The sequence below is a fragment of the Triturus cristatus genome, chromosome 1_2 (genome assembly GCF_964204655.1).
Source record: "Triturus cristatus chromosome 1_2, aTriCri1.1, whole genome shotgun sequence".
Classification (NCBI taxonomy): Eukaryota; Metazoa; Chordata; class Amphibia; order Caudata; family Salamandridae; genus Triturus; species Triturus cristatus.
The window spans coordinates 575289887-575315042 of NC_140580.1; the positions used below are offsets into that span (position 1 = coordinate 575289887).

At 46.1% G+C, this 25156-nt stretch overlaps 1 protein-coding gene across 5 annotated transcripts in view; it reads right to left on the reverse strand.

The window, feature by feature from the left end:
• The window catches only part of SLF2 (SMC5/6 complex localization factor 2), a 411151-nt gene that overhangs the window by 190226 nt on the left and 195769 nt on the right, over positions 1-25156 (reverse strand). For all 5 annotated transcript variants that reach the window (XM_085606517.1, XM_085606515.1, XM_085606519.1 and 2 more), the window contains one exon: positions 1845-2012. In XM_085606517.1, the coding sequence (XP_085462643.1) occupies positions 1845-2012 (168 nt within the window). The remainder of the gene's footprint in view (positions 1-1844; positions 2013-25156) is intronic.

A 25156-nucleotide genomic window follows, 5' to 3' on the forward strand; every position in this document is an offset into this window, starting at 1 on the left:
CCGACATCCAACGTTGCCCCTCAGATGTTCTGCTACAGCCAGAAGGGCGGACTCAGTGCTACGACGAGGCCGAAACCCATTCTGGGGTGGGTCAAGCAGATTGTTGTGTTCTAAAAACTTCGTAAGGGTGGCATTGATGTGGGCTTCGGTGGTCTTGGAGACCAGCTGGAGGAGGAAGATAGGGCGGAAGCTCTCTGGTTTGGAGGCACCCAGCGTGGGCTTCTCTAACAGAGGAACCACCTTAGCATGTTGCCATGAAGTGGGAACCACAGCAGAAGACAGATAGATTGATGAGTTTACAAAAGGGGGAGAGAAGTTGAGGTAAAAAACTCTGGAATAGATCCGGTTTGAGAGGGTCTGCAGGGGATCCTGATTTCAGATACAAGGCAGCTCCCGCAATATGACCGTTCCTCTAGATTATCGTCTTCAAAAATACAAAATAAATGCTTGTGCAATCTGCTTCACAGTCACGGATTAAAAAACATCACAAGGTTTCTTCAGGAGACCATGGAGTAAGCATATTGAAGAAGAGTGGTATGACCCATGGAGAGAGTGAAGGATATTGGTGGGGGGTGCTCTGAATAGGATGACAGGAGTGGAATGAATAAAATATGATTAATGGTTTATAAAATGTTCATTTTGATGAATTAAGGCAAAAGGGTGTAGCAGGAAATTTAGGCGGAATAGGCATCAGATATCAAGCCCAAGAGGGAATGGCAACCTCTAGCTGGTCAAAAGCTGCAACCATGATTGGGGCTTTAAATACAGCACAGACATCGTGATTGGTTTTTAAGAGCTACAGTTTCAGCCGAATGTTCTCAGGAAAGTAAGGACCTTTTTGTACAAGCAATATTGAGAGGAAAAAGATGGGAAGGTGTTGCAGAAAACTGATGCAGGTTCAACATATTGAAGCCAACACAGTCCGATGTCATAGAAACCTTTTAAAAATAATGGTGGTGCTGGATGGCAAGTTGGAGATATTCATTATGGGAGTTTGAGAGATGTTGAAGCGCACGTCCAATCTAGATGACAATCAGGGCACATGTAAGGCAAAGTTTAACCAGATACAGAGGAACTGAAGACTGTGGAGCTTCAAAAAGTTTTGGGTTTATGGAAAATTGAGAAAATTCTGAATGACCATTTTAATAAAACATTTACCAGAGTTTCCAGTTTACAACTGCAAAATAGCCTGAACACATCCTGTAAGCCCATCTAACCTTTGTTGTTGAACCCTGACTATAAAAGATTATTTTATCAACTACAGGATGAAAGAAGTGTTAAAGACAACCACAGAGGCATCACATATAATGTATGATAATGATATTGGCATCAGGTGGTTGGTGAACGATGTGATGGGGGATGTTGAGAACTTAAACAAGAAAAGTATGTGCAGAATGTACACCTCAGTGTTGTGCAATGTACTGAGAAGTTGAAAGCGGATATAGCAAAAGGTGCATTTAGTGGAGAAGAGGGGAAATCATAAGGAAAAAAGTTAATCATTTTATCACAAGTTTTCTTTCAAAGGTATCTTTTTTAAATTCATAAGCCTTATTTTGTTGGGGGGGGGGTTATATTTTGACTTTAGTATTTGTTGCTTTTCCTCAAATTACTCGCATCATACTGGATAAATATCCGTTTTAGTTTTTTTTGTTTTTAAATTAAATACATCTGGGTGTATATATTTATATGAATGGATGTAACAAAAAGTGATTTCACCACAAATGAATTGGTGTCTAACTTCAGTCAAGTGGATGTGGCCCTAAATAAAGGCTACCCAGGTGAGGAAATACCCACATTGTAAATGGCGAACAACATGCACTAACATTAAGCTTGGACATCCATACCTTAAGATAAGCTTCTCCTCCTCACGGTGTGGTACAAATCCAAAATCTTTCAAATCCAGTGTATGCTGATTAAAAAGTTTCCCGGAGTCTGATAAGTGAAATATTTCCTCACCCGGATGAAGGTCAGGAATAGCATCAGTCACAACAGAATACTTGTTTATAAATGCCCTGTATAAAACAATAAAAAACAAACACTTTAAAGGACGTGAAGGACAATATTACTCGTTCAGAAAGGAGTCATCAATTAATGAACTATCCTCCAATATACAGAAAGAAAAACTGGAATCCTTAACATCAGTCAAACAAGAAACTGGGAGCTGTGGCGAGTGTCTTCATAATATGCAAACCAATTAATAATTAACAGAAGCAACAACATTTATTCCAAAAGGAAGCACTAACAATATTCCCCGTTTATTTCTACAACTCAGAGAGGTGTACAATGTGTATGGTAAATCCAGTGTGTTCCCACACAAATATTTGTGTTTATATTTTCCCGTATGCACATTGGATTATGCATGGCAAATATCAACCAAGGTACAAATTACTCACCAAAGACACTCTTGTGTTTCTTGTATGTCAAAAATATTCACCTTCCCCAAGGCCAACATGACTTCATACTGTTACGGGTACGACAGATAACATTTGCACAGCAAAGTAAAACATTTAAATATAGCTGTGCAGAGGGCATTAACAGTCACTTTAAATCCAAGCCAACCTCCATAAACACTAATCAGATTTTGCTAATCTCTCTTGCTCCTTAAGATAGAAAGAGTAGGAATGGAAAATGGGTTGGCTGAAGGATAGGGCTAAAATACTAGAAGTGGAGAAGTCACTCAAAGTTAGAATTATTAACTCAACTGCACTTGTCTGAAACAGTACTTTACACATTATATAGATTTAAATACTGCATTTTATTTTGTCATTTTGTTGGGCTGCTACATTCCTACTTTACTTTGTCTTATAAAGTCTGAATCTACCATAGGTGTTTTTCGAAAGATAAACATAGAATGTCGACCCAAATAAAAGCACAGCTACATAAAAAGAAGCCATTTTTAGATTACCTTTTCCCTGCATCTTATTTTGTGAGGTAACATGTGAAGAACATATTTGCCATCTTTAAAAGGTGAGTCAATAATAGATGGCATGAATAAACAATAACACAAGGAACAAGCTGGTGTCACATGTGAGTGACATTTGTTCTGCAATTTGAATGCATTATATGTTCACATGCTGTGCACAGAATTTATGTCAGGGTATTCAACATATAAACTGAAGTAGTAGTGATCGAAAGAGCATTAATTCTCTTCTTCAGAATTTGTAGCGCGCATGGTTTACCAGAGATCGGGCATCCCAGCGCTGTCACACTGATTGGAGAGAGATAAAAAAACACTTTAAAAAAATTAGGGGAAAAGATGTCTAAAGTTTTTTCTGAAACTCAAATTTGTACTCCATTCTGAGGCTGGTAGGCAGAGAGTTCCAAAGCCAGGGTGCAAGGTAAGCAAAAGACCTTACCCCATTTCTAGCTCTTCTGTCCTTATGGTGACAAGAAGCAATTCAAGCTTGTTTGATCGTAGGTCCCTATTGATATGGTAGGGGGTGGCCAGTGGCTGCAGGTCAAATTGGCCTATGTTATGCTTTGCCCGATGTAAGATGCATAGTGCCTTAAATTGTACTCTGCAGCTTATGGAAGCCCGTGAAGAGTTTTGTTTTTTCTGAATACAGTATCTGGGTGGTGGTATTTTGAATAATCTGGAGTTTATTTATTACTGATTTTGGGCTGCCCAAGTACAGCGAGTTGAGATAATTAAGGCGGGACAGAATTAGACCTTGAATCACGATTCTACGAGATTCAACTGGGGACCATTTCAGGAGGGTTCTCAAGGCTCAAAAAAGGGCGTAACATCTGCCAGCCACCTTTTTTGCTTTGGAGGCCATGGTTAGCTGGTTGACCAGAGCCATCCCTAAACTCTTTACTTCTGACTTAGAAGATGGGCACTCTCCTAAGGGAAATTACCAGATGATCTAATCCCAGAGCGTTGGGTTGTTTTCCCAGACCATAATCTTGGTTTTTCCACCATTCAATGTCAGACCGCTGGCTGCCATCTGCTCAGAGAGCTTAGCTAAGCAGCTGTTGAGTCTCATGGAAACAGAGTCCATATCTGGTGGCTGTGTAACAAGCAGCTTGGTATTATCCATGTAAGATACAAACTTGAAACCATATGATAGCTGCTAGGGGTGGACATAAATGTTAAAGCGTAGGACGAGCCCTGCAGGACACTACGGTACAGCTAATGGCTGGATGAGAGGAACGGCCCCCCACTAAACTGGAAGCTGCGTTTATGCAGAAATTAGAACAGACACTTTAAAGCCTACCCTGTAATACAAACTTCTTCCAATTCACTGAAAAGGGTAAAGTAGGAATCCGTATCAAAAGAGGCCCTAAGAACAGCTGTTTCTGTAATACAGCCAGCACAGAAAACTGTTTGGTAGGGTGAGGAATGTGGTTGGTTTCCAAATGATCAGTGATGTACCGGTTGATCATTTTCTCTAGAATTTTACTAACACCAGGCAGAAGGGAGATGGGTCTATAATTTTCTATTTTCTCAGCGTCTAGGTTGAGTTTTTAGGGAAAGATTAAACAAGTGAGCATTATAGTGCCCCCCCCCCCCTTTTAGTAGGCTGTCAATTGGAGCTGGGTCAAGCAGAGAACCGGATTTAATTGAGGTTGCCACAGTTGTGACATCCTCTATGATCAATTGAGGGAAAGTAGCAAATGGCGTTTCAATGTCAATGCCTCTTGGCCTGTTTCCTATACTATTCCCAAACTCTGGTGAGCCTGATAGGGTATCATAGGTGGCTTTCATTTTGCAGAGAAAGTGGTTAGCTAGTGATTCATATCATACTATTGATGCAATAGGCCCAGTTTCAGGTATGTCATGATTAGGGGTCCCTGTTTTATGGCATTTATTTTTTTACCATTTCCGTCTGTATTTATCCATATTTATTATTTGTCCATCTTACTGTTATTTATCCATATTTATTTTGTTTCAAGAATAACTGTAGCTGTAAAATGGTATATTTCTGTGTTTATACAACTCTTCAAAAGGCACTCAAACATGGATGCCCGTCACGTTTTATCAAACTAAGCAGCCATGTATAACAAAAGACTACACTCACAGGTACATATTAGCATCATACTACAAATAAATGTTACCATATGCCTGTATTTAAGGAAATCTCATCCTGTATTTTAACCCTCCATGCTGTCTGCCAGCTCAGCTGTTGCCTAGAATTCATGAAAGACAGCATGGAGAGTTTCTCACAAGAAGCACCATTTTCAGTATTTTTCTGCTTTTAAAAATAAATACAGACAGGAAACACATTGTTTCGGTAAAAATGGAATACCTGAAGCCTTAATCATGATTTAGAAAGGAATTCACTATATTGTAGATATCTTTTGAAAAGTTCGCAGATTGCTTCAACAAGATCATATGTATGGGCTCTCCTGACGGCTTGATGATATTTTTTCAGCGATGCTTTGTAGGTCTGTTTACTCATATCATCATATTTAACTCTCCATTTCCTTCGGTTTTGCATTTTTATTCTAGTTGCCACAACTCTGGTGAAAAACAGTTTTTTCCCTGGGATGGCATTTATTTATTAGTTTTTAATGGGATTAGGTCATCCAGTTTCTTTGTAATCCATTTATTTTACTCCTGTATATGACAACGAGACCTCCGCTCCTTCGGTTAAACTAGGGGCTGATTTGCATAGGGTTTCCTCCCACCAGGCCCAATTTCGTTTAGACTATTGCTGGTAGGTCTTAAAGTATGTGGCTCTGGCTGCAGGCTGCCCCACTTTTGGAATCGAGAATATTACAATGTAATGTTCAGTCTAGACTGTTGGCAGATGTGGGTTTACTGTCAAAATGAGCATGTTAGTGAAAATTGGGGGTCCAGAGCGTGGCCTTTGCTGTGTGTTGGAAGATTGACCAGCTGGGAGAAGTGGATCACGGACAGGTCATGCAGGAAGTGGGCAACCTGTACACACTCTGAGTTTTCTACATGGATGTTTAGGTCCTCTAATACCGTGAAGTTCGCGGTCTGAAGGCTAGAGGCAGCTAATAGGTCAGGCACCAGCTTCATAAACTCTGCAGTTGGACCTGGGGGCCGGTATAACAGTATACCAGAGAACGTGAAATTGTGGGAATAGTCTGATAGAGCAAGCCAAGCTTTCACTACCTGGAATTGACACTGGGGTGAACTTACAATCTATGTCTTTTTTCACAATAATTGCAATTCATCCAACTTTATCTACCCAGTCACGCCTTGCCATTGCATAGCCTGGCGGTAGGGCTTCTATAATATCAGGCTCTCTTTCCTCACTGAGCCATGTTTCTGTAAGAATCAGTGCCTAAAAGTCTTCTAGGAAGGTAAGTAATTCTAATCTGTGCTTGGGGAGGGATCTACAGTTAACTAGATACCTGTGCCATTTACGCATTTGCTGGCTCTTCTCCTCCGTAGTCTCCTTGTTTAATGGAAAGTCAGATTCTTGCATTTCTTTAGGCTCAGGTGAATCTGAGGAATAGTTAAAGGTGGGACAGTTACCCAATAGTTTGGCTGGGTCCGAGAGTGCTGGCAGGCCTCTTCCAGCCGTTTTTGTTAAGTCTTTCCTGCTTTGTTGATGAATATCTTATGGTTTTTAGTTTGCCTGGTTCTAAAGGTGCAGTGGTCTCGGCCCATGGCACTGGTCAGATGACAGGAGCAGACGGGCATGCCTTTGGTGCATCTTTGGCGCATCTGGTGCATGTCCTAATGCCGGCCGCCATTAAGTAATGTGGCCTTGCTAACAACTAGAGCGCCAACAGGCTGGGCGCCTACCAGTAATGGAAGAAAGACTATCGGCACTGAACAAAACCAGATCGTCAAATTATGAAAAGTGCTCCCATGCGCAGTTTTCTGGCAAGTCTGGCCCCAGAAAATGCAAAGTGCAAAAGACAGGAACAATGTTAAAGAGTTCTTCAAAAGGTAAAGAGACAATTGCATTAGTCAAAGATTAAAAAACGCCTCTCACCCCAACCTCTTCTAATCCCTAAGAGTTACTGAATGTGTTCTTTCTAATCAATTTGTAACTGATCTGAATTCAGTTTATTACTCATACAGCAAGCAGCCTTTCTGATGCTATTACATGTTCGTTGATGACCAAACGTTAAGAGGAGTATGTCAGAGTATCCGGATTCATTTTGTCAAAGCAGGACAATTGAGCTAGTATAAATAGTGAAGTGATCTTTCAGTCAAACAGAAGGGATCAGGGATGAAAGTTGATAATTTTATTGTAAGACTAACTCGAAAGCAGAATTGAGTAATTATTCATTACTCATTCGTCACAAGAACAACAAGGCCATCAGCATATATCAAGAGTGGAATCTTGATACAATCACCCAGACCACAGTTTAGTGTTTCAGGTATAGAGTGTAAAGATCACCACACTGTACGTCACGGACTATTTTAGAACACATTTTTTGTTTTGACTTCAATCCAAGTTTCCCTTTATATATTCAGGAGTGCTGCCCAAAATCAACTGGATATCAACTAAGGAAAAAAGTGAATTACATTAAAATGAATTCTCTTTCAAAGGTATCTGTTAAATTCATAAACTGCGCCAACCAAACCTTAATTCTGTGGGGGGGGTTTCAAATTAGTATTTGTTGCTTTTTCTCAAATCACTTACACCATACTGGATAAATGTCGGTTTTAGTTTTAAAATTTTTTCAAATAAATAAATATTGGTATGTATTGTATGGATGACATGTAACAAATATGTGATTTCACCACAAATGAATTTGAGTCTTACCGACAGTCAAGTGAATGTGGTCTTAAATGAAGGCTATCCTGGTTCAGCATTTCAAAGCACTTTGGGTGATCCTTAAGCTACAAGGAGAAGTTACTTACTTTCAGTAACAATCTTTCTGGTTGATACTTTACCTGCAGAATCATCATCATCGCATGTTGAATATCCCCAGGCTTCTGACTGGATTCAGGAACTTTACAATAGTTCTCACACACTAGGAGGTGGTGCTGGCTCAATCACCGTACCAGATGCAGTGCAGGTGTGTCATCACCTGAGCCATAGGACACCCTAGTGCCCAACATCAGTTATTCACACATTTTATCCACGCCCTTAAGAGGCATAGATGAGGACAGCATCAAATCGGATATGAATGTGCAGTGCAGCAGAACAAAGTTTCAATCTTATTAATTTCCAAATGTGTACGGCCATCCTTCAGAAAGAGAAGGTAGGCAGGATCAACAAGAAATCTACGGGTAGATAAAGACTACACCAGAAAAACTGTTACCAAAGGTCAACAACTTAATCTTCAAATGGATACTTCTAACTGCAGATTCTTCACCTTCTGAACAGACACCATAGCAGTCCCCTCTACCAATAGCATGGCCTCTGGGAGCAATCAGACTAGTAAATCCGGCAGCACGGAACAAGAAAAATTGCCGTCCCTTCACATTTCTCAGACTAAGCAACAGCGCATCACAAAAGTATGAAGGTAGGCGTATGTCGCCATTTGACAATTCACCACCACAGGAGCACCCCTATTTATTGCCAAGGTCGAGGCAATCAGTCTGGTGGATGAATCCCCCCTGGTGGTTGCTTCTTAGCAAGGGAGTAACAGATTTCAACAGAGGACTATCCATCGTAATGAAGTCCTCTTCTGGACCACCATACCCTTCTTAACGTCTACATATCCTACAAAGAGTTGGTCATCAGACCTCAACTCTTTGGTCCAGTTGATATAAAAACAGACTCCCCCATAGGGGTCCAGCCGATGTTAATTTGCTTCCTCTGTGGTGGGATGGAGCAGAGGGGAAAATAAAAGTCTGAAGAGTAATGGGCTGTCCAATATGGCAAGCTACTTTAATCCTCAGGCCCAGATTGTCCAGAGAAAAGCAAATGAAGGCTGGATTGAGAGACCCACCCTGCAGCTTGAAGACATGTCGCACTGAAGTGTGGTTACCAAGAACACAGTTTAAAGGATCAACATTTGCAACTAGTAACTATCTAGAGATTGAAACTGGACCGCCATCAAGAACGATAGTACCAAATAGAAGGCTTACAGGTACATTACAAAAGGTTAAAGAAGGAACATACATGTAAGCCCCATTAAAAATCTTGAAACAATCTGGGTCTTTAAAAAAGATGACTAATCTGGAAGACTAATGAACCTCGAAAGGGCTGCAATGTGACCTTTAACTGTGTCCACAGCACAACAATGCAGGGTTAGCGAAATAAAAAAATAATATCTGGAAAGTGTGCTTTCAAGGGATCTATATGCTCATCCACACATGAGGAAACAAAACTGATTTTTTTGAGGGGCAACTTGCTGACAAGATCACATTGTCCAACTCCGGCGTCAGGCAAATGGTGCCTTTGTTGAATCTCCAAGCTTGAAGGTGGAGGCTCTGGAGGTTGGGGAGCAGAACCTGCCCTGGCGAAGGGCCCCTCTGAGAGGCAGCTGGAACAGAGGACTAAGTGGAAGTCATAGTATGTTTGCATTAAGGATATAGAGTGGAACTGTATAGTGAAGCAGAAAATTCCATGTCAATTGAAATGTATTCCCCGAGGATCACAGCAACACAAACTGGAGGGCACGAACTTGTTGGCAATGCGCATTTTAATGAGTGGCAAAGATATCTAACGGATGAGTGCCCCACAGGGAGAAGCGGTTTTGGACCACCTACAGTTAGGCAAACCACTCATGCTAGACAAGTTGACACGGACGTGAGCTCTGGTGTTGAGACAGGTGGCTAGCGACCAGCAAGATCATAAGTGCTTCTACCCAGTCACAGAATCTCAGATCTTCTAGGAAGAAAAGAGGAGACCCTCACACGTACCCACTTTTTCACATACCATATTCCAGTTGTGTTGTCTGTCAAGATCTTGACAGATCAGCCGCAAATAAGAGCATAAAAGCTTTCATGGCCAGGCAAAACATCCACAGTTCAAGTAAGCTTGTGTGCTGAACCTGCTGAGAGACCAGAGGCCTTCGATCTCCCGTTCCTCCAGATGCGTCCCACCTTATGGTCACTACATTGGCCCCTGTTAGTGGTGGGAAGAAGGTCTATTCTTGCAAGAGGTTCTTGTCTACTGATCACCAGGACAACTCAGTCGCCTGAATTCTGATGACATCTACCGAACGCCACTTATTAAAACCACTACATATTGAGGCACCACTGGAGAGACCTCATTTGCCATCATACAAGTGTGACCAGCAAAATGTCTGGGGAGGAGAGAATGCCCACAAATATGTTATGTACAGTACTGCCACTTTGAACAGGAAGCACTTAGAGGATTCCAGCTGCGACTTGGCAGGTTGACAAAAAAGCCTAAGTCTAACAGCAGAGATGTTGTGAACTTCAGGGGATCAGACATCAGCTGCTGCATGCCCTCCTTGAGCAGACAATCATTGAGGTACGAGAACACAGACTTTACTAACCTTTGCAGATGTCCCCCAACCACTGCCATCCCTTTGTTGAAAACTCTGGGTGCCAATGTGAGTCAAAACGGGAGGTCAGCCAATTAGTAGTGAGTGGAATCTGCCATGAAACACAGATACCTTCCTATTTAACTGCACAGGATAGGTATATGGAAATACACATCCTGCTAGTGGAGGAGCACCATCCAGTCTTCCACTTCCTATGCGAAAAGCCTCTGAACCACAGACAGCATCTTGACATTTTCTTTGCAAAGGCTAAATATTAACAGCCTGAGATCTATGATGTTAGCTAATGTTATGAAGAATTGTAGAGTGCACTATCACTATCACCCAGGAAGGTATCCAGCAACTGAGTAAGTGCAAGTCAGGTCAAACCTAGGGCCTAGTTGGACTACGAAAAAGCGAGGTCTTCAGCTTTTTGCAGAATTTACTAAGTGAGGTGGAGGCTCTTATGTGTAGTGGCAGGTCGTTCCACGCTTTAGGAGCAACGTACAAGGCTCGACCACCAGATCTGGTTTTGTGTAGCCATGTGATGTGTGCAGGTAGAAGTCCGAACAATCGGAGGTGTCTGGACGGTCTGACAGCAGCTATGCTTCAGTACATTTATTCAAAATAAATAAAATGAGGTTTGCTGGGGTGGCAAAGTGAGCTAAAGAATGATGATGGATTCAACCCAAATCTGTGACTGAGGGTGAGTGTTTGCTTTGTTCGCCCTAAATTGGCATGGTATGCCCAGACATGGGTCCCTTGCTCACTTTGCCACTGGATTCAAGCTAGCCTGGCTGATGAGGGCTGTAAGCCCGAAACCGGTCCCAGGATGCTTGTTTCCGGTCCAGGGAAGACATGGCTTGGCAGTTCGGGCTGGACTGTTCCCATGAGGCACAGGGTCAAGACTGATTTGCATATAGATGTGTCTGAACTGGGGTGGCAAAGTGAGCTAAAGAATGATGATGGATTCAACCCAGATGTGTGACTGGGGGTGAGTGTTTGAAATGTTTCAGCACTCCGTCCATCATTTCCTTGTGTTTCCAGTGTTATGCAGTGCCTTGAAAATGTGGGTGAGGAGTTTGAATTGTGCTCATTTGTGTATGGGGAGCCAGTGAAGCTCCTTCAGGTGTGGTGTGATGAGAGTGTGGCCTCAGAGGTTGTGATTGATTCTGGCTGCTCAGTTCTGAATGGTCTACAATCTTCTTGTGAGTTTTTTGTTGATCGTGCATAGAGGATGTTCATGTAGCCCAGTTTGCTTGCCGGTTTTCTGGTTACTGATTTGGAGCCATTTCAAAATCTTCCTCAGCATCTTCAGGGTATAGAAGGATGAGCTTGTGGCGGCATTGACTTGGGAGGTCATGTAAAGTTTGCAGTGAATGACAGTCTTGAAGTTCTTGGGGTGGATGGGTGTTGGTCCTAGCTCTGTTGTCCACCAGGTTCAGTTCAACAGTGAAGTGCTCTTACCTAAGATCACAAATTCGGTCTTGTTAGTGTTCAGCTTCAGACTTTTGGCCTTCATCCAGTAGGCCATTACAGTCATGCAGACATTGAACTGATCCAAGTCCAGGGTGTCCAATCCCTGAGGGAGAGAATAAGTTGCATGTTTTCAGCATAGGAGAAGACGTTGATGTGAGAGTGGATGATGCTGGCTAAAGTGCTCGTGTATGCATTGAAGAGGGTCAGGCTCAGGGAGGCTACTTGGGTAACTCTGCAGATGAGGTTGCAGGTGTCCTAGGTATATGGTGCCTGGCTGCCTTATTGGGGCCTGTTAGTCAGAAAAGCACATCCATCAGAGTGGGTGTCTTTGGATTCCAATGTCAGACAGGTGTTGAATGAGAATGAGGTGGGAGATCGTGTCAAATGCTGCAGAGACATCCTGGAGAATGAGGACCACTGTGTCTCCTGTGTCCAGATTCATGCAGATGGCTTCTGTAGCAGCGATGAGGGCAGTTTCCGCTGCTCTGGTTGGGTCTGAAACCAGACAGAGTAGTGTTGAGGACTTGGTGGTCATTGAGTTAATCGGTGAGACCTTCGTTGATTATTTTCTCTAGGAGCTTAAGCCAGGAATGGTAGCAGGGAGATCAGTCTATAGTTGGTGAGTGTTGAAGGGTCTGTAGGGCTCCTTCACAAAGGGAGGCCATTTGCATGCTTCCAAGCATCTGGGAAGGTCACAGAAAAGGTAGTCATTCAGAATGGATGTGAGCATGGCTCGGATGGGATGGTTTGCAGTTCTCTGGAGTAGGAGTGGTGGGGGTAGAATTCCAATGGGGGTCCCAGAGTGGCTGCTCTTCATGGTGGCGGCGGATTCTTCTGGGGTGATGACAGGCAATGTGGTAAGCATTGGCTCTTTGCGTAAGATCAGGAGGCGTTTGGCGAGGTCTGTCCGGTGCGGTTGTGGATTTAAGTACCTGTAAGTGGCAGTGATTTTGTTGCTGAATAATGGAGAGAGAGAATGTCACTGAGGTCCTGCAACAGGGTTATCAAGCTGGAGATGGACGCAAAGGTTACATTCTTCACAATGGCGAAGATTTGCTTCCTTCTGTTGGTGCTGGGATCAATGTGGTCCACCAACATTTGGTGGTCTAGATCATTTGGTGTTAGAGTTTTATGGTGGATTTGAACATGCTCCTGTCTGTATTGTTCCGGCTCATGCTCCATTCGCACTTAAGTTGTTTGCAGTTGCATTCCAACAGTTTGAGTTACTTCGTGTACCAACTAGCTTAGCTACTTCTTTTGAAGACAGTTTTGGTGGGAAGCCAGCGATGTCATTTCTTGTGCAGACGCAGAACCTTCTTGCTGACCAGGAGGTACCAGGAGTAGCACTCCATGTCTAGTTTTCTGATCTGGGACCAACTACATTGCTAATTTTTGCAACCGGACTAATACCTCCTAGGCAAAATTCCAAGGTGACCTTCTGACAGAAGTCACTGTGGACAGGATTTGGAAGAGGGCTAGTGTACAGCAAGATTATTTTCCCCTTTCTATAATGTACAAGACTGACGGGTCTTTTGTAGTGGCCTTCCAGGAATGCAGAAAGGATTATGTCCTCCCTCACACAAGCTCTTCACCCTTTATGTGGGGGAGAATTCAATAAGATTCCCAGGTGGAGCAGGACAAGGAGTAGTAGGGTTGCTAGGCCCGTTTTCCTTTTGTTTTGCCACTTCTCCATGTATTACCGGAGGAGTTGGTTTAGCTGTTGGACTGGATGGTAGGGCCAGTGCTGGCGAAAAAGAAACCCTTTTTGAGTGGCAACAAAACTGCTGCTGCCATCAATGCTCTGCCTGGTTTGAACCTCTCCAGGGCTACTCTACTTTCTCCCCAAATACGAGAGAAGCATAAAATTGTATATCCATTAGGCTCGCCTGTACGCACCTGGAAAAACAGGGAAACCTCAACCAAGTGTACCTTTTCAGGCATGATTCGCACCACCATGCTAGCCTTTTTCCACAATATTTGGTAGTACTTTGCCTGCAAATAGGTAACATCAGAGTGCAGGGCAAGATTCCTTGCTGAAAAAAAAATTCTCCTCAACAACCTTCAGTTGCTTAGATACTCTGGGGCAGATTTACAATAACTGGCGCATTCCTGCATATCAGCAGGGATGCGCCAGTTATTTTGCGTCATGGCAGACACCTCTTGCGCCACCATGGATGCTCCGCATTTACAATGCGTCGCAACATGGGGCAAGTGTGAGAAGTTGGCCTGGTATATGATGTTCACTAGTTAAAGCGACCACCTTGTACCATGCCAAGCAACCCTTATGGTGTGGTTGTAAGTCAACCTTTTCGGACTAGCTGCCCTAGTGGTAGCGTAGGCTAAGCAGTCTTTGAGGCTAAACTCGTGAAGCGTGTTAAGCAGGCTGTTTTACCATATGTAACCCCCCTTTATACCAATGAAAGGACACCACACAGATATATATTCAAAATATATATGTATTTATTACTCAAAGTATCCCCTAGACTCTTTATGAGCACAGGAGCACAAATCGTTAAACAAGAAAGTATTACAATATACAGAAGTTGCACTTTATATGGATAGGCCCTGGTGGCCGCTCAAACCATATACTAAAATAGTGGTATAAGTACCACGAACAGGAAAGGGAAAAGGCCTAGGGCCTCTAGAATCGCTGGGCCTACAAGGAGCTAACTTCAGTTAGTGACCAGGAGGTCCATGGGTCGCGTGTGCAGTGAGGAAAGTAACACGCGGGCTCCCATAGGTTTTGAATGGGTGCGTAAAAGTTACTGCTAAAAGGGTCTTCTGGTTGAACTACGAAATCAAGACTTCAGATCTAAACATTAGAGATGTCACTCTACACTTGTGCACCGGAGTGCCAGCTTTACCTCACCCACAGGAAGCGGGTGCATAGGTCTCGAAGTGCGTCGGGTTTCGTCTATCTGTTCAATGGAGCCTGGTGACAAAGATGCTGCAGGCGGCCGGTCCAGAAGAGATGCGGTGGATCCAAGGGTGGATCGGAGTTGTAGAAGACCTGTAAGCAGAGGGGACAGTGTTCACAGTCACTAGCCAGTGACCAGCGTGGCACCAGGTAGGTACCAGGCGATGTCGGGTGCAAACAGGTCAAGAGGTGTAGCTTGTCTCTGCAGCCACGTGGTCCCTGAAGGTCGACGATGTCCAGGAGTCGGTTCACGAGCTGTCCCACGCAGGCTCTCGCTGTCGGCGACTCAAAAGAAGCAAACAAGCCTTGGCAAAAGCAGGAGTCGCAGGAATTGAAGAAAGCTGTTTTACTCGGACCAGCAAGGTCAGAGGGGCTGCTCCTTTGGAGGGCAGCAGGGGCCAGTCTGGGGCAACCAGACCAGCGGCGTAGTTTTCAAAGATGGTCGCCAAGATGGCCACTAGCCAACGGGCCAGGGTCCGGTTAGGCGCGTCGAGTTGCAAAGTGCAGAAGGGCCCCACGCAGATCGTGGAGATGCTGGAGGGCTCACCTTTGGTGCAGATGCTGCTCGGATGTTGGGCTTCTCAGGACCCAAAGCACAACTTGGAGGGAGCCTCTGTTGTCGTGCTTGCAGCTTGTCGAGTGTCTTCCAAGATGGCTGGCTCCACGTGTCTCGGTGCCTCCACGGGTTCCTTCTTTGCAGGGACTGTGGATCGGGCTGTGAGAGGTCTGGAGGTCCAGTTCTTGTCGGTCTCTGGGCTCGGGCTCCGGCGGGAGGCGGCGGCAAAGCAGACGTCGATTCGCTGGTTGGTGCTTGCGTTAGCAAGATGGTCACTCCCTGACCATAGGGGAGAATTACTTCAGTCTTCTGTGCAGCAGAACGTCGAAGTTCCCGTCTTCTTCTTAGTGTTAAGTTGATTCCAGGATGTCTGAAGTCTTAGGACACAGCTCCTACCTTTAAGCGGATTCTAGGGGCCGGACTACCTGCTAGGTCCCTCCCTAAGGGTGGGACCAGGAAGGGGGGTGGTTACACCCCCAATCCTTTGTCCAGCTCGCCCCAGGTCTGGGGCTGGTGTGCCCCAGGACCGGTTTGAACTGGCATATGCACCGAGGCTCCTTGTGAGCCTCAGGCATGTCTGATTCTATTCAAGCCCTACCTGACCACTACACAAAATCCTGTCTGGGGTGGTGCTCGCACCTCCCCTGGCAGGAAACCCTTTGTCCACGTCCCCCAAGCTGGAAGGACTCCCAGCAGCAGGAGGGCAGACTTGTGTCGGTGGTGGCAGCATCCATTTTGTAGAGCTGAGGCTATGTCTGATTTTACCCAGGTTTCAGGATCTGTACATGTCGTGTCCCTCTAGAAGGGTGGAATGCTAACCCCGTCGCCAGAATTGGCGAGTGGTTAGTATTCCAATTCGTATGACACCTTACTCGACATGTTTTGATAAAGCCAAACCAAAGATAGCATTTAACCGCGAGGTTCATAATGCACTTAAGAGTATATGGTATGGCGATATCTGGAAACGGTAGAAGGAGGTTGTTCCGACTACTGCAGACAGGCTCAGCTCATGCCAGAGCACCATCTCACATGGAACCAAGCACTCTGCCTTCAGGATTGTTAAGGCCTGCCATAGGAGTGACTTATAGGTTAACATGTGTCCCATTTAAGGTTAGGTATAGGCATACAACACCTAAGTAAGAGGTGGATACACCAGCTTACCCCAGCTGAGTGATCAGCCAGTTGTGTCAAATTGTTAGGCCAGGCCAGGGGTGGCACAATACATGCTTCAGCCCCTGGTAGGCCTTAGATACACCAATGCCCTGGGTACCTAGTGTACACTGGTACAGGGGCTTACAGGGTGATCCAATTCCAATTGGTTATGCACCTATAGTGCATAGTGTCAATTTAGTAGAGAGAACAGAAGGCTGGGGGTCTGATTAGCAGGCCCACAGCCTCAATAGGTCAAAAACCAGTGAAGCAAAAAGCAAACATTTGGGGTGACCATAGGATAGCAGACCCTCCTCTCCTACACACCCCCCCCCCAAACGCAGGGACATTAAACTAGCCTTGACCAGTCTCGTCTTCATGTCTTATGTGGAAGTACCTGTAGAGACCATCTGCATTCCCATGGTCTGTACCTGGCCGGTGCTCCACTGTAAAGTCCATCCCCTGTAGGGAAATGGACCACCTAAGCAGTTTGGGGTTTTCACCCTTCATCTGATTTAGCCACAAGAGGGGCTTATGGTCCGTCTGAATCTTGAAGTGAGTGCCAAACAAGTATGGCCTCAGCTTCTTCAGGGCCCACACCACAGCAAAGGCCTCCCTCTCAATAGCTGACCAATTCTTCTCTCTGGGGGTCAACCTTCTGCTAATAAAAGCAATGGGTTGGTCTTGACCATCTACATTAAGTTGTGACAGCACAGCTCCCACACCCAACTCAGAAGCATCTGTTTGGACAATAAACTCTTTGGAGTAGTCAGGACTTTTCAGGATAGGTGCAGAGCACATGGCCTTCTTCAGGTCATCAAATGCCTTTTGACAGCTTACTGTCCACTGAACCTTTTTGGGCATCTTTTTGGATGTCAGATCATTAAGAGGAGTCACAATGGACCCATAGTTCTTAACAAACTTCCTGTAGTACCCAGTCAAGCCCAAGAAAGCTCGAACTTGAGTCTGGGTGGTTGGAGGAGACCAGTCCTTGATGGATTGTATCTTACTCTCCAGTGGTTGAACTTGGCCTCCACCTACAAGGTGGCCCAAATACACAACCTTACTCTGCCCTATCTGGCACTTAGTAGCCTTGATAGTGAGGCCTGCCTTTTGCAGAGACTCAAGTACCTTCTTCAGGTGGATCAGGTGATCCTCCCAGGTGGAGCTAAAGACAGCAATGTCATCAAGATATGCTGCACAAAAGTCATCCAACCCAGTAAGGACTTGATTCACCAACCTTTGGAAGGTAGCAGCCTGCAGGTGCATTCTTCAGACCAAAGGGCATCACCAAAAATTGGTAGTGCCCTCCTGGGGTTGAAAATGCTGTTTTGGCCTTGGACTCCTCAGCTAACCTGATTTGCCAATAGCCAGCTGTCAAATCAAATGTGCTCAAAAATTTAGCAGAAGCGAGTTTATCTATGAGCTCATCTGCCCTTGGAATAGGATGTGCATCTGTCCTAGTGACAGCATTGAGTCCTCTGTAATCCACACAGAACCTCATCTCTCTCTTGCCATCTTTGGTGTGAGGTTTGGGGACCAGAACCACTGGGCTAGCCCAGGGGCTCTCTGAGGGCTCAATGACACCCAGTTCCAGCATTTTGTGTACCTCAGCCTTTATACAGTCCCTGACATGGTCAGGTTGCCTGTAAAGTTTGTTCTTCACAGGAAGACTGTCACCAGTGTCCACCACATGGGTACACCAATCAGTTTGGCTAGGTATCAGGGAGAAAATATGCTGAAATGATTGTAGAACTTGTCTACATTCAATCTGCTGATCCTCAGTGAGGTTGCCTCCAAGGGTCACTCCTTCAACTGAACCATCTTCAGGGTTCTGAGACAACAGGTCTGGGAGAGGGTCACTCTCCTCCTCCTGTCCCTCATCTGTAGCCATGAGCAAGCCCAGGTCTGCCCTGTCAACATATGCTTTTAACCTGTTAACATGGAGTACCCTGTGGGGACTCCTGGGAGTTCCTAGGTCCACCAAGTAGGTAACCTCTCCCTTCTTTTCCAGGATTGTATGGGGTCCAGACCATTGGTCTTGGAGTGCTGCTGGGGCCACTGGCTCCAACACCCATACCTTCAGTCCTGGCTGAAACTCAACCAAGACAGCCTTTTGGTCATGCCAAGCTTTCTGTAAGGCCTGGCTTGCCTCAAGGTTTTTGGATGCCTTCTCCATATACTCAGCCATCCTGGAGCGGAGACCAAGTACATAGTCCACTATGTCTTGCTTAGGTTTTTTGAGAGTTAACTCCCATCCTTCCCTCACCAGACATAGGGGGCCTCTTACAGGGTGCCCAAACAACAATTCAAAGGGGCTGTAACCAACTCCTTTTTGTGGGACCTCTCTGTAAGCAAACAGAAGGCAGGGTAGAAGGATGTCCCATCTTCGCCTGAGCTTTTCAGGTAATCCTTTGATCATACCCTTTAGGGTCTTGTTGAATATCTCAACAAGCCCATTGCATTGTGGGTGATAAGGGGTGGTGAACTTGTAGTTGACACCACATTCCTTCCACATAGCTGTCAAGTATCCTGACATGAAGTTGGTACCTCTGTCAGAAACCACCTCCTTAGGAAACCCCACCCTGGAGAATACTCCCAGTAGGGCCCTGGCCACAACAGGAGCTGTTGTGGTCCTAAGGGGATTTGCCTCTGGATACCTGGTGGCATGATCCACTACCACCAGTATAAATCTGTGCCCAGATGCAGTGGGGGGATCCATGGGACCCACTATATCTATTCCCACTCTTTCAAAGGGAACCCCCACCACAGGTAGTGGTATTAGGGGGGCCTTTGTTGTGCCACCTGATTTGCCACTGGCTTGGCAGGTCACACAGGAGCGACAAAACTCCTTGGTATCTTCATTCATGTGAGGCCAGTGAAAGTGAGGGACAAGCCTGTCCCAAGTCTTGTTCTGGCCTAAGTGTCCTGCTAGAGGAATATCATGGGCCAAGGTAAGAAGGAAGCCCCTAAATTGCAGAGGTATAACCAACCTCCTGGTTGCACCAGGTTTTGGGTCTCTAGCTTCTGAATAAAGGAGCCCGTCATCCCAATACACTTTATGGGTACCTTGAGCATTCCCAGCAGCCTCAGCAGCAGCCAGCTGTCTGAGGGGTTCAAGAGATGGACAGGATAACTGAGCCTGCCCCAAGTCAGCCCTGGAAGGTCCCCCTGTCCCCAGAAACTCAACCTGGTCAGGTTCAAGCTCTTCAGGGACAGTTCCTTCAGGGTTCTCTCGATCGTCCTCCTGGGAAGACTGATCATCACTTGGAGGCAGGGGGGAAGGCACAGCCTTAACCCTCCTGTTCTTCTTCTTGGTAGGTGCTTGGTCCATTGTTCCAGGATCCAAGACCTGAGGTTCAGTAAGGCACTTTTTGACCTGCGACCTGGTCACAGCAAGGACATGTGGTGATATACCTAACATCTCAGCATGTGTCCTGTACTCCACTTCTGACCATAGAGAACTCTCTAGGTCATTGCCCAACAAACATTCTACTGGGAGGTCTGCACTAACCACAACCCTTTTGAGGCCAGTTACCCCTCCCCATGAGAAGTTAACAATAGCCACACTATGAGAAGTAGTAGCATTGCTGGCATTGGTCACCAGGTAATTCTCACCTGGTATGTACTGTCCAGGGTCCACAAAGCCTGGTGTCACCATAGTGACACTGGCACATGTGTCCCTGTAGGCTTGAGCCACTTTTGCATTTATCAATGGAGTCGGTCTGTACTTGCCCAGGTTACTGGGGCTCACAGTCGGGGACAAATCCATGTCCCCATCACAGATCAAGACTGCCTGTGTAAGGGTTCTGTCTAAGTCAGAATCTCCTTCAGTTCCCATAGTGATTCCCACTACACCCTTTGTCTGGGGACCAACACTGCTAACAGTAGTACTGGGAGCAGGTGCCTTAGGGGCAACCGTGTTGGGGGCTCCACCCTTCTTACAATCACTAGTCCAGTGAGTTGTATTCTTGCAAGATTTGCACCAGGGTTTCTTTGGACCTTCTTTCTTCTTCCCTTTTGATTGTTGGGACCCACCCTCATTAGTATTAGTTTGGGGCCCTGTTGAATACTTCTGGTCTTTGGATTTCTGATCTCCACCCTTTTGGTCTGTTTTCTTCTGATCACCCCCTTGGCCCTGGTTCTGGTTCTTTTGCTTAACCCTGGTTCTGACCCATTTGTCTGCCTTCTTTCCCAATTCTTGGGGAGAGGTCAGATCTGAGTCAACCAAGTGTTGATGCAGTTGCTGGTTTTGACAGTTATTTAAAATCTGTTCTCTCATCATCAAATTGTACAATCCTGTATAATCAGATACCTTACTTCCCAGCAACCAACCCTCCAAAGCCTTAGTGGCACATTCAATGTATTCAGACCAGTCCTGAGTCTGTGCCTTTTGGGTATCTCTGAACATTAACCTGTACTGTTCAGTGGTTAAGCCTAACCCATCAACAAGGACACTCTTCAGGGCTCTGTAGTTTCTGACATCCTCCTCTCTAACAGTGAGGAGTCTATCTCTGCCTCTACCTTCAAAGGAGAGCCATAAGATTGCTGCCCACTGGTCCTCAGGAACCTGCTGTACTTTGCAGGCTCTCTCAAGAGCAGTCATCCACTTGTGGATATCATCCCCACTTTTGTAGGGGGGCACAACCTTGGACAGGTTCCTATTATCAAAAACCCTATCTTTGTCCTTAGGGACAATGCTGCCACCAGTGGGTATAGACCCACTCTCTCTAGGTTGCCTAGCCTTACTCAGTTTTTCTTCCATCAGGGCTACTTCTAGCTCCTGCTTCCTGATCCTCAGCTGAGCTTCCTGCATTCTGGCCTCATGCTCCCTCCTCTGAGGGCTGGTCATCCTTCTTCTGGAATGACCCCGAGAGCCTCTAGAGGCATGAGAGGCATTAGAGTCACCTGAGTGATTCCTCTGTCTCCCAAACCCCTGGTTACGTCCACTAGGGAGATTCAATGGGGAGAACCCATTGTCATTCCCAAATAGCCTTAAGTTAGCTGAGCCAAGTATAACACTTGGCACTGGGCTATTTCTCCCATCAGAATTACTACTACTATCAGACTCATCCCCCTTGTCATCCTTGTCCCTATGCTGATCCTCATCATCTGTATTCTGATTCTCAACTAAGGGGCGACTGTTAGGAAGGGGTGCTTCAGTAGCATCTTCAGAAGGAGGGCCTCCTGTACCAGTCCCTAAGGGGCCTAACTGGGAGGCTTTCTTGAGAGCTCTCTGATCTTCATCAGCTTGTAAGAGTTCTCTGAGTTCAGCAGAGGTAGGGTTCTTGGGCTGTTTAAGGCCCCTAGAATTAGCCAACTGCCTGAGCTCATTCTGGTTTAGGGTAGCAAAGATGGCTGGTGCCCTCTGGGGGTCACTCTCGACAGATGGGTACATTGGACCCCTCTGCCCCAGCCATTGCTCTTAAGTGTGGGTGGATGTGTTGCAACTACCTACACTTGGGTTTTCCTACTAAACCTATCTAGTAGTTGTAGTCAGGGCGTGCTACTCCCTTTTCTCTACAACAACTAAGTTCAGTAGAACTTAAGTATATAACTAATCTTGTTTTATATGTACCTACAGGTACCTGTATGATCTTTCAATTGGTAACAAAGAGATTACAGAGGTAAAACACAGCAAGCTCAAATCCAACCGCTGCTCACCAATGTGAGAAGTTGGCCTGGTATATGATGTTCACTAGTTAAAGCGACCACCTTGTACCATGCCAAGCAACCCTTATGGTGTGGTTGTAAGTCAACCTTTTCGGACTAGCTGCCCTAGTGGTAGCGTAGGCTAAGCAGTCTTTGAGGCTAAACTCGTTCAAGCGTGTTAAAGCAGGCTGTTTTACCATATGTAACCCCCCTTTATACCAATGAAAGGACACCACACAGATATATATTCAAAATATATATGTATTTATTACTCAAAGTATCCCCTTGACTCTTTATGAGCACAAATCGTTAAACAAGAAAGTATTACAATATACAGAAGTTGCACTTTATATGGATAGGCCCTGGTGGCCGCTCAAACCATATACTAAAATAGTGGTATAAGTACCACGAACAGGAAAGGGAAAAGGCCTAGGGCCTCTAGAATCGCTGGGCCTACAAGAAGCTAACTTCAGTTAGTGACCAGGAGGTCCACGGGTCGCGTGTGCAGTGAGGAAAGTTACACGCGGGCTCCCATAGGTTTTCAATGGGTGCGTAAAAGTTACTGCTAAAAGGGTCTTCTGGTTGAACTACGAAATCAAGACTTCAGATCTAAACATTAGAGATGTCACTCTACACTTGTGCACCGGAGTGCCAGCTTTACCTCACCCACAGGAAGCGGGTGCATAGGTCTCGAAGTGCATCGGGTTTCGTCTATCTGTTCAATGGAGCCTGATGACAAAGATGCTGCAGGCGGCCGGTCCAGAAGAGATGCGGTGGATCCAAGGGTGGATCGGAGTTGTAGAAGACCTGTAAGCAGAGGGGACAGTGTTCACAGTCACTAGCCAGTGACCAGCGTGGCACCAGGTAGGTACCAGGCGATGTCGGGTGCAAACAGGTGAAGAGGTGTAGATTGTCTCTGCAGCCACGTGGTCCCTGAAGGTAGACGACATCCAGGAGTCTGTTCACGAGCTGTCCCATGCAGGCTCTCGCTGTCGGCGGTGTCGGCGACTCAAAAGAAGCAAACAAGCCTTGGCAAAAGCAGGAGTCGCAGGAATTGAAGAAATCTGTTTTACTCGGACCAGCAAGGTCAGAGGGGCTGCTCCTTTGGAGGGCAGCAGGGGCCAGTCTGGGGCAACCAGACCAGCGGCGTAGTTTTCAAAGATGGTCGCCAAGATGGCCACTAGCCAACGGGCCAGGGTCCGGTTAGGCGCGTCCAGTTGCAAAGTGCAGAAGGGCCCCACGCAGATCGTGGAGATGCTGGAGGGCTCACCTTTGGTGCAGATGCTGCTCGGATGTTGGGCTTCTCAGGACCCAAAGCACAACTTGGAGGGAGCCTCTGTTGTCGCGCTTGCAGCTTGTCGAGTGTCTTCCAAGATGGCTGGCTCCACGTGTCTCGGTGCCTCCACCTCCACGGGTTCCTTCTTTGCAGGGACTGTGGATCGGACTGTGAGAGGTCTGGAGGTCCAGTTCTTGTCGGTCTCTGGGCTCGGGCTCCGGCGGGAGGCGGCGGCAAAGCAGACGTCGATTCGCTGGTAGGTGCTTGCGTTAGCAAGATGGTCACTCCCTAACCATAGGGGAGAATTACTTCAGTCTTCTGTGCAGCAGAACGTCGAAGTTCCAGTCTTCTTCTTAGTGTTAAGTTGATTCCAGGATGTCTGAAGTCTTAGGACACAGCTCCTACCTTTAAGCGGATTCTAGGGGCCAGACTACCTGCTGGGTCCCGGTTTGAACTGGCATATGCACCGAGGCTCCTTGTGAGCCTCAGGTATGTCTGATTCTATTCAAGCCCTACCTGACCAATACACAAAATCCTGTCTGGGGTGGTGCTCGCACCTCCCCTGGCAGGAAACCCTTTGTCCACATCCCCCAAGCTGGAAGGACTCCCAGCAGCAGGAGGGCAGACTTGTATCGGTGGTGGCAGCATCCATTTTGTGGAGCTGAGGCTATGTCTGATTTTACCCGGGTTTCAGGATCTGTACATGTCGTGTCCCTCTAGAAGGGTGGAATGCTAACCCCGTCGCCAGAATTGGCGAGGGGTTAGTATTCCAATTCGTATGACACCTTACTCGACATGTTTTGATAAAGCCAAACCAAAGATAGCATTTAACCGCGAGGTTCATAATGCACTTAAGAGTATATGGTATGGCGATATCTGGAAACGGTAGAAGGAGGTTGTTCCGACTACTGCAGACAGGCTCAGCTCATGCCAGAGCACCATCTCACATGGAACCAAGCACTCTGCCTTCAGGATTCTTAAGGCCTGCCATAGGAGTGACTTATAGGTTAACATGTGTCCCATTTAAGGTTAGGGATAGGTATACTACACCTAAGTAAGAGGTGGATAAACCAGCTTACCCCAGCTGAGTGATCAGCCAGTTGTGTCAAATTGTTAGGCCAGGCCAGGGGTGGCACAATACATGCTTCAGCCCCTGGTAGGCCTTAGATACACCAATGCCCTGGGTACCTAGCGTACACTGGTACAGGGGCTTACAGGGTGATCCAATTCCAATTGGTTATGCACCTATAGTGCATAGTGTCAATTTAGTAGAGAGAACAGCAGGCTGGGGGTCTGATTAGCAGGCCCACAGCCTCAATATGTCAAAAACCAGTGAAGCAAAAAGCAAAAATTTGGGGTGACCATAGGATAGCAGACCCTACTCTCCTACAGCAAGATTAGGCAGATGCGTACGCATCTGCTGCCGTAAAAGTGAGGCATTGCTGGAGTCGTGTCACAAGCGCGACGCAGTCCCAGCAAGGCTCGGGGTGCTTCTATGCCTAACATGCTGCGTCAATCCTTACGCCTGCTTCAAGCAGGCGCAGGGTTTTGACGCAGCATGGCAGTAAAAGTGACTGAGTGAAATCTTGTAGATTTCATTCAGCCACTTTTAGGAGGCGTTCCTGCGCCGGAACGCCCCCCCCGCGCCAGAACGCCCACATGTGGCGCAGGGCTTTACAATGTGACGCATCTCCCTAGATGCATCACGTTGTAAATACCCCGTAGCAAGGCGCTGGCTTTGCGCCGCCGCTGCGTCACAAAAGTGACGCAACGGCAGAGCAAATGTGGCGTA